Source organism: Leopardus geoffroyi, chromosome D4, assembly GCF_018350155.1.
Source record: "Leopardus geoffroyi isolate Oge1 chromosome D4, O.geoffroyi_Oge1_pat1.0, whole genome shotgun sequence".
NCBI lineage: Eukaryota > Metazoa > Chordata > Mammalia > Carnivora > Felidae > Leopardus > Leopardus geoffroyi.
The window spans coordinates 90,501,158-90,511,242 of NC_059342.1; the positions used below are offsets into that span (position 1 = coordinate 90,501,158).

The following is a 10,085-nucleotide window of genomic DNA, read 5'->3' on the forward strand; positions in this document are numbered from 1 at the left end:
TGCACCCACCTCACCTCCTATTTCAGGTCTCGCCCTGTCCTTCCTACTGAGGATAACCAGGGACATATCTGTGGGACTCTGGGCGGGATTTTGAGATGATACCTGTGCCCCCGGAGCCTGGCAGTTAACTGGCCCCCTGGGGAACCCAATTCTGGCCCCTTCGGCCCAAACGCTAACTAAATGTGCCTCCCAACTAAAGACAAGACTCCACCATTGTTCCCGAGCCTCCATTTCTTTCTGTAAAATTAGATGAACAGAAATACCTGTAACTCGTTGGGCCTGGGGAGGCGGGGGGGGGGGGGGGGGGGGGGGGGCGGCGGCTAGAATTTGAGAAGATGACACTTTGGCAAAGCATCCGGCACAGTGTATGACACACAAGGAGCATTGATTTTACAAACGCTCCCTGTTGGATGTGCTGTGATGATTACAAAATACAGTTATTCTATTCTACTCTGGGCACAGTCTTCAGATGCAACATGTTTATAGGACATAAACATCAATGAATGAATTAAAAAAGAGGCAAGAAAACAACGCTAAATGAAAACAGAGTCTTTTGGTCCCAGTGGTCCTGCTTTGGTTCAGTTCCATGGTTGCTTACGTACCATGAGCAGTAAAAGAAACACACTATACTCACCTGTATTTTTGATTTCATTGCTTGAAGAGACTGGACCACAGGGATACAGTAGGCAAGCGTTTTACCTTTTAAAAAAGTACAGAAGCAATTAAAATCACAGGCTCTAGAAGATGGAGGGAGGGCGAAGACAGTAAAGAAAATGGTCTCTGCCATCTTTGGGCAGCACTAAAAGCCAGGGACAGGAAAAGTGTTAAGTCCTACATCCAAGAGCGCTAAAGACAGCATCTGCCCCCCTGCCATGACTCCCAGTTTTGCTCTGTGAACGCACTACTTCCAAAAACACCCTGCAGCTTCAGCTCCTTTCTCCAGCCAAGAAGGGAGACAATGACACATTTCCCAAGTTACACAAAAGCTCAACTGGATGACTATCCTTCAAAGCCAGAAAACTCCTCCTCTAAAGTCATCCTTAATCACTCAAATGAGCCTCCTGGTCAAGTGAATGATGTGGGCAGCACCGAGGTGTTTAGAAGCCAGTCTGAACCCCAGAGCTGGCCTCTAAAGACCAGGAAGAAACCAAGGAATGGCAAAAGCCACCAGGTGGGTGGCTGAGCTGGGGGGAGTGGAGAACAGCTGATTAGCCCCATGCAGGGCACAAGAGGTCACAAGAACACGTCTACAGACAATGTGGAACAAGCAAAATCTGTGCTGCACGTTGCAGCAAAACAACTAGCATCCAATCAGGGCGTGCTCATGTTGAACCATGCTTTATTCTAAGAAACTATTTATCCCCCACTGGAGGGAGGACGGGCAGCTCGAGCCACAGATGGTGGACTGGGCAGAGCCCTGACAGAGGCTCTGCAGAGCGAGAGCAGAACCTGGCCACGTCCGGATCACTCCTGATCACAGCACCATCAGCCACCCCCTTCCTTTCGCCACAAGAACAAATTCAGGGCCCTAATCAAGAGCCAAGCATGGCCTCCCCTCCTCCCCCCAAAAAGCAAAGCAGCCGCCACCACAGATAGCCATCTCGCTACGTGACCTATAAGGTGACTGTGGCCTTGGTATCGGGGGGAAGAAGGACAGAAGTTAAATGATGACTGACCTGAGCCCGTCTGAGACCTCACCAGAGCATCTCTGCCCTCCAGCAACACGGGAATACTTTGCTTCTGAACGCTTGGGCCACCCAGAAGAGAGAACACATGCTCGTATGTAATGTTTTACCCTGTCGTGTTTACAGGCAGAGAAGCAGGACACACAGATCGCAACCGCCCCCACGCGTCGCTTGTCTGCCAACTGCCACCCTGGAGTATCGAGACATTCGAGCGAAGTTGCTGAGGAGCTTCTGACGGCTGGAGGAGTAAAACCTCAATTAAATTTCTGGAACTCAGTTGAAAATGCTGAGGCAAGCCAGAGCCTGGCCATTCTGGCAGGCTGATTTAAAAAAAAAAACAAAAACAAAGGGACAGGCGTGGTGACAAGCTGGAGCTACCACGAGAGCATAGCACACATGCACCTGCCTCCCGTGGCAGACGTTGTGGAAAGAGTCCCACGCCAAAGGGTACAAGAAATCTTGTGAGCCATCCTGATAGCCTGGAGCTCTTCTCACTCTCCAGAAAACCAAGGTGCACTAGGATGTGCCCACATGTGTATTTAAAAACAAACAACAAAAAGGGCACAGAATTCATTTACATTTGGTTGATGCAACTGAATAAAAAAATTGGGGAGGGGGCTCCTTATTTCACTCTTTAATAGTCATCAATTAGCACCTATAAGTAAAATGTGATGACTAATAAAACGTAAACACGCATAGGTGCTCACAAAAAGGAAGTTCATGGGGCGCCTGGGTGGCTCAGTCGGTTAAGCAGCCGACTTCGGCTCAGGTCATGATCTCGCGGTCCGTGAGTTCGAGCCCCGCGTCGGGCTCTGTGCTGACAGCTCAGAGCCTGGAGCCCGTTTCAGATTCTGTGTCTCCCTCTCTCTGACCCTCCCCCATTCATGCTCTGTCTCTCTCTGTCTCAAAAATAAATAAACATTAAAAAAAAAAAATTAAAAAAAAAAAAAAAAAAACCAAAAAAACAAAAAGGAAGTTCACCTCTGCTCTACGCCTTTTACTGTTCCGTTTTCCAGAACCGTCACTATTAAACATCCAAAAAATTTTTTCAGTATCCCGCTCTATCCAATCAAATACCTACTCCTGTCTTTTTGGTTGCCTCTAATTCTTACTAGTAAACAATGACACGAGAAATTCTGCATCGTGGACATGTTATTCTCAGGGAAGCATGGACGGCAGCAGGATCACATGGAGACCAGCATCTGGACCAGTTTAGAGCTGAGAACAGAAGTAGATGGGCACTCGGCCTCTCCATTTAACAAGCGAGGGAACTGAGTGGCTAAGTGATGCGTCAGGCCCTCGATGGGCAGCAATCTGGCAGTGTTCTCTAACACCAAGACAAAAATGTGCTCTGTATGCCACAGATAATTCAGATCTCATCTGGTTATAGCCATCCAAGTTTTAAGAAAATCAAGACTGGCCTCGAACCCTTCCTTACCTGGTCATGCTAGTCATGTTTAAGACCGTATTTATCGTGGAAATCTAAAAGAGAAAACAAAAAATAAATATTTTTAACTTCTGACTTTTTGGTAAAAACCCATTTAATGAAAAAAGAAGATACTGGGAAAAAACTGATGACTATGTTCAAGTCAAGTTCTTCCAACCCAGTGAGTCTCGCCTGGGGGTGGTTCTGCTCCACCCCTGCACCCACACAGGTGGCAACATCTAGAGAGATTTTTGGTTGCTACAAGTGGGGCCAGGGACACCACTGGAATCAAGCGAGTAGAGGCACGGGTGTTGCTGGACATCCTATCACGCGCAGGACAGTGCTCATGACAAAGAGTTATCCATCCCCAAATGCCCACAGCACGACCCTGCTAGATGTCCCTGCTCAAACCCGTAGGTGCGAAAACAGCTTACGTAAGGCACCCTGAAGGACTAAGTGAGCTGTGACCACGGGAGCAAAGGAAAACCAGATTCCCTAAAAGTTAACGCATTTTTCTCTCCTTACTCATAAATAAGAGCGGAAACTTCACTCATGGTTAAATCAAAAAAAAAAAAAAAAAAAAAAAAAAGGGTCCATCTGTTTGTAGAAAACGTGTGTTAAAACAGCCCCGTCTTCTTCAATTCTTTGTAACAGGCTACCCTTGAGACGAAGATGCCAGCTCAGTTCCCTCTCCTATCCAGATCAGCCTCCGCGTCCCATCTACCCATGATTAGGAGCCTGTCCTAGGCACATTAGGTGAACTGTCCGGCCGAATTTGAATTAGGTGAGGAGAGTGTTTGGTTCCTTAAAAAGCGGGTGCGGATGGAGGCTGGGACAGTGGAGAGTAACGTAAGCTCACTGGGATTATCCCAGAAGAGCATCTCGTCAGTCTGACTTCACTCAGGTAGCTGGGAGCAGAAATAACCACTCTTTTTCTTTCTAGACATTCCAAATGAATAACCACATCGAATAAACCGACCACACGAGACACTGAGAGATACTTACTAAATGTGGGTGGAGGTCCAGTTTGTGAAAAGCGTCTGAGGTGAACACCTGTTCTCGCACCTGCTTTACTACAGGTCTGCAAATGACGAACAAAACCCGGGCATCAGTTCCAACCAACAGAGCAAAAGGCGGAATACACTTCACTCCTCTTATTCCCGAAGTGCATCTGTGCCTGAACATACCTGTGGAGCTCTGGAATTTCGGGGTTGTTTTTAAATAACGAAGAAGTCCTAATGCATGGTTTCTGCTCTCGGTTTTTACCGCTCACGCCAACCAAAGATTCATTCGGAGAAAATGTTTTCTGTGCCTTCCCCTTAAAAGTCCTTTGTGCTTCTTCAGCAGCAGCTTTCTTGGCTGGGAGAAACGCCGCCGCGTTCCTCCGCTTCGCTGGGGGAGCCTCACTGGATGCTCGGTACTTTCTTTTGGTAGCCTCTGCTTGCTGCGTTGTTCCCAAAAGGAAAGAGCGACAAGAGATGCATTAGTCCATGAAGACAGACCTCACAGTGAAGCCTGACTGCCCACAGAATTGCCTCTCTCCCTGCAGAGATCATTACGCCCCATATGTCGAGCAACAGTTTAGGGTCTGCAATCAGATTCTTTGACTCAGCTTTCCCCCCCCCCCAAAAGAAAAAAAAAGAAACCAATCCCCCCAAAAATCTCAGCTCATTCATCCCCTAGACCTCACCATCCATCTTAACTATCAACTCAACCAAGATGAGGGTAAGGATAAAGAAGGGAGAAACCTTTCGGGGGCTGAATATTACCAAATGGGAGTCTCCGTTAAGGGAAGAGAGAACCCACCTTGTGAAGTGTGCCCGCTAGATCAATCTGTTTCCCTGGATGTCCACCTACACAACAAGAACAGGGGAGGGGAGCGCATCCTCTCTCTCCACCAACAAAGCCTGTTGGTGACTATACATGGGAGGCTGCATCCCAGCTCATGCCCAGGAAGCGGAAACCTTCATTACCGCTCTACCCCAGAGTGCTTGGATCGCTGTCACTCTCTCCCCTCACGCTGCTCCCCCAGATTCAGATGGCTTGGAGACGATTCCTACTCGCCGTTTCCATTCCAAATGAGAATTCTACTCCATCCATCACTTCTACCACAATTATTTCCAATTCTCTTTGCCTTTCGACTCCCCATCTGATAGTCGGTTGCAGGCTACAACGCTCGATATTTTTTTTTTGCCTGTTGCTTCTCATTTCCATAACATGAATCTGGCTACCTGCTCCAAACTTCTCCTAAGAGAAGAAGCATCCAATTTTCTTTGGAAAGAAATTTGTTTCCTTTCTGCCTTCTCTTCCAATGTACACACGGATACAAAAACATCCCGTGAGTAGCTAGTGCTTATTATCCTGGTGTTCTCATTTCTCTTGGAATGTTATTCTCCCCTTAGCTCAAAATGATGAATTCCATTTACACATCAGCTTGCTTTAGCCATGACTGTCAGCTTCAGGCTAACCTACCAATAACAGTAGTTGTTTGTTCCTGGCACCACAGGACTCCTATACTCAAATAATTCAATAAATACAACTTCGAGTATTTAATATTAATAAAGTTAAGTGTTACTAATTAAGTTAAAAATAACCTTCGTTTTACAAGTTTATTTTTACAAAGTCCCAAGTTCGTGAATGTTCAGAGTAAAGAAACAGATGAAGTCAAGTTCTGGGTCTGCTGAATCATTTGCAAGGCACAATGAAATGTGCAGACTTTCCTTGATTTATGGAACTAGGGACTCTCAGAGCATAAAAAGGCCTGAAGGCCACTCCCACCGTGAACAGACTTTCTACCACCGTCCCCCAGACAGATGGCCTTGCAGTAGGCTTTGCCTACACACCTCCACTTACTGCTCTCCATCCACCAAGGCAGACCGAATTCTAGGGGTTAGGAAGCAGCTTCTGACATTCAGACAAGAGCCGCCCCCTTGATCATCTCTCTGCTCGTCTGAGGTTTGCTTTCTGCAGCAACACAAAACAAGCTTATTTCCTCTGGGACATAACATTCCTTCACACATCGTGTAAATCTTTTACTTTCTCCTTTGGAATAAATATCCCAGACAGGACATGAACTTTCGATCCTTTATCATCCCAGTCACCTATTATGCTCAGGTCAACTTTTCTTTAAAAGCAAGTATTCAGAATCAAGCACGGTATTTCACAGGGTTTCCACTGCTCTTAGGCTAAAATTAAAAAACCTGTAACATGATCTACAAAGCCCTCTAGAAGCTGGCCTCTGCCCATCTCACCAGTCTCAGCTGTCCTGGATCTTCCTTAACTCCTAGAAGGCACCATGTTCCTTCCTCCCTCAGGGCCTTTGCACATGCGATTCCCATACCCACGTCTCCAACCCTCACTTTGGCTGGTTAACACATACTCATCCTTCAGATTGAGGCTTACTGGGTCCTCAGAAGAACCTTTCCTGACCTCTTCTCTCCACGTAGTCAAGCCAGGGTTCCTACTCTTGGCTCTCCTGGCACCCTTATTCTTCTCTATAGCACTCGATACAATAACAAGCATAAAACGTAATTTGTTATGTGGTGTCCATCTTCCCGTCAAACCACAAACTCTATAAGGAAACGGACAAGTCTGCCCAGTAGAGCACTGAATCCCCTGTATGAACTCATGTCTGCACAAAGTAAGTGCTCCATAAATACTTACAAGATGACAACACCCAATAGAATTATCCCTCTCCATAAGCCGGACACTATTCCCCTACTTGTTAGCTTTTCTGCCCCACATCCACAACACGTTCATTTAAAACACCCTACTACATAGTGGCTATCAAGTAGCTTGATTCTGAACACAAGGCTGGACAATTAGCCAAGCCCTTGAAGAACGCACAGATTAGTGGAAGAGAGCAATGTATAAAACCACAAACTCAAATCTGCATTTGTACTCAGAAAAAATATATACACAAAGGGTCGTGAAAGCACAAAATAAGATTCCCACGGCCTGCGGCAAGGGGAAAGGAGGCCAGGAGACAGAAATGCTTCAGGAGGTGGCATCTGAGCAAAGAACATACCTGAATCTACTAAAACATCAGCTCTACAACATTAAGCAAATCACCTTCCTCTGAGTCTCTGGTCCTGCACCACCTGTAAAACGAGGGACGTTCTGGCGGATGACCTTTAGGAGCCCGCCTAGGCCTAAAAGCCTAAATACTACACCTCTGACATTAATAAATACACTATAGCTCAGGCGATACGCTAAGTACTTAGGTGGATTATCTAATGTATCGATACAGGTTCTGCTATCATCCCATTTTAAGATGAGATCACTGAGGCAGCAATATGAGGCGATTTGTCCCAGGGTCACCGAGCAATACAGGCTTTGCTCAGGCACTGATTCCACAGCCAGGATTCCTGAGGGTTGTGCTATAATACCATTTTTTAATTCCAGCTCGGTTAGAAAACATCATATACAGCTTGGTCCCTCTTTTGAGCTGTTTTCTACAAGGATATACAGCAAAATGTTAACCAGAGTTATATCGGAGTATGGCAATTATGGATTTTTTTTTTCTTTAACATACTTCCCAAATTTCCTACAATAAATTTGTATTAATTGAATCATCAAAAAACATTTTCAGAAAGAAAACATTCTACGTAGTGTTATAAATAGCATAACTTATGTTGTTGAGGCCTTTCCAAGTTCAGAATATTAGCTACTCATCCCAAATTCAGGCCACTGGCAAATTTGATCAACGTATCTATAATTCTCATTCAAGACATAAAAAATGTAGATGCAGACAAGGGCACCACAGACCCTTGTCATGACCTTATTAATACATATCCTTTGACACAGTGGTTCAGGCAATCATAAAGCCAGACACCCTATTTTTATTTATTCAACTCACTCAACAAAGTTTGGGGATTTTGGGGGCGCCTGGGGGACTCAGTCGGTTGAGCATCCGACTTCAGCTCAGGTCATGATCTCACGGTCTGTGAGTTCGAGCCCCGCGTCAGGCTCTGTGCTGACAGCTCGGGGCCTGGAGCTTGCTTCGGATTCTGGGTCTCCCTCTCTCTCTGCCCCTCCCCCGCTTGCACTCTGTCTCTCAAAAATAAACAAACATTAAAAAAAAAAGTTAAGATTTTATTCTTAACTCATCTCTACACCCAATGTGGGGTTCGAATTTACAACCCCAAGATCAAGGGTCACACACTCCACTGACTGAGCCAGCCAGGCGCTCAACAGTTTCAACAGTGCTTCCCACTTGTCACTAGGCTCCTGTATGGCACAAGCATCCCACTGGCCTCTGGATGTAGCGATTCCATTACTCAAAATGGTGCCAATACGACTTTACCTATCATTGGCATTTATCAAGTGCTTTTGTGGGCAACAAAATACATAGGATCTTTACATATATGATCTCGTTTACTCCTCATAAATAACTTCATACGAGGTAAAAACTACTGTTCCCATTTTACGGGTAGGAAAAGTGAGGATCAGACCTCCCTGCAAGGTTACAACATCAGCCTGCTGCAAAGCTGGCTTCTAATCTCAGGTCTGTCCTACCCAGACCCCAGGGTCCCAGGGGCTCTTCGGTATTTCCCCTTCCTCCTCCCAGAAAGGTGGCTACCCCACTGGCTAGCTGAAAACTCCAATTCCCAAACCTCTAAATCCTAAAGCTTGATTATCACTGAAAAATCAAAGAGAAACCCTAATACCAACTCCAGGAATTTCAGCTTCAACACGTTGGATGAACTGACCTTCAGCAACCAATCCGTCAACGGAATCACCTGTTGCTTTTTGGAGAAAACACACACCTTCCTTGGCCCAAGGTCCTGTAACTTATGACTCTACAACGGGCTTTCTACCCTGCAGTCCTCCTCTTTTCCAGGAGAGAAGTCAACCGTCCTAGAAACCAGTTTCCAGCTCTGGCTTGGTTTAAATTGAAGGCACCTTTCCCCTCCCTAGTGAGCGGAGTATACTGATGCTCCGTTATTCTCTCTCCCCACTGCCCGTGGATGAGAATCTAGGCCACTTTTGCAAGTTCATGAAGAAATTCTCTAGTCTCCAGTCCTCGTTCCTGCAACAAACGACCCCTGGTTGAGGCAACGGTGGCTGAGACAAGTTACAAAGAGGCGAGGCTGGCAAGAGGCCGGGCGGGCACTCGCCCCGGTGTCAGGTCCTAACTTGGGGTGGGGGGACGACGGGATCCGCCGCTCACCCCTGCCACCCGCAGCCCGAGAGCCGGCGGACGTCTCTCCAAGCCCGCGCCGCTCCCTCCTGGGACATCCCCGCGGGGTGACGTTCCGGTCTCAGACACGTGCCCCTCTGCGACTCCTCCAGAATCTGCCAGATAACCCGCTTCCCAACCACCGCCCCGGACTCCGGCGGCAATTCCAAACCCTACCCAGCGGCGAGGCGGCCGCTCGCGAGGTGCGGCGGGCCGGGCCTCAGGTGCGGACGGCTCCGAAGCCGGGGCAGAACTCACCCGCCTCGCCTGGGCCCGGCGGGGTCCCGTGAGCGTCTCGGGGGCGGGGGCGGGGGCGGCGGCGGCCGGGGACTCGGCAGCGCGGAGGAGCAGCCCCCCGGCGGCGGCCATGGCGCGCGGCGAGGCGCGGGCACGGGCGGGCGCGGCGGGACCGGGAGAACCGGGCTCGGCCTGGGCCCACGTGGGCGGCGCGCGAGGACCCCGCGCAGCTGCCCCGCCGGCTCCTGCGGCCGCGTCCCTTCCGGGTGCCGAGGCGTCCGCGAGCGTACGGGCCGCGGCGGCCGCTGCGCGGGGAGTCCCTCGCGGCTCGGCCCGTGGCGGGCGATGCCACCGAACACTCTGGCGTTCGCGCTTGTGAAGTTCTTTGAGCGTCTCTGAGAGACCGGAGGCCGTGTGCCATCTTGCCAACGTTTCCTTCGTTTGCCGCCGCGCTGCCGCTCCCTTAGCACTTCAGTGGCGCGGGAGGCCTCTACAGGGGCCTGGGGCTCGGCTGCCCTCGAGGCTCCCTGCCCTTCGGCCACTGCGGCCGAGTCAG

The 10,085-nt window shown here is 48.7% G+C and overlaps 1 protein-coding gene across 7 annotated transcripts in view; it reads right to left on the reverse strand.

Annotated features, from left to right (window-relative positions):
• Nucleotides 1-9,760, reverse strand: part of DDX31 (DEAD-box helicase 31) — a 72,971-nt gene extending 63,211 nt beyond the window's left edge. For 4 of the 7 annotated variants that reach the window (XR_006709759.1, XM_045467349.1, XM_045467354.1 and 1 more), the window contains exons 1-6: nt 9,470-9,760; nt 4,299-4,555; nt 4,117-4,192; nt 3,124-3,167; nt 1,677-1,747; nt 635-699 (exon numbers count right to left, since the gene is read on the reverse strand). Coding sequence is in view for 6 of the 7 variants with exons in the window: in XM_045467349.1 (XP_045323305.1) it covers nt 635-699; nt 1,677-1,747; nt 3,124-3,167; nt 4,117-4,192; nt 4,299-4,555; nt 9,470-9,661 (705 nt within the window). In the remaining variant the exon portion in view is untranslated. The remainder of the gene's footprint in view (nt 1-634; nt 700-1,676; nt 1,748-3,123; nt 3,168-4,116; nt 4,193-4,298; nt 4,556-9,469) is intronic. The other 3 variants (XM_045467353.1, XM_045467351.1, XM_045467352.1) reach the window with 2 other exon arrangements.
• Nucleotides 9,761-10,085: the final 325 nt, after the last annotated feature.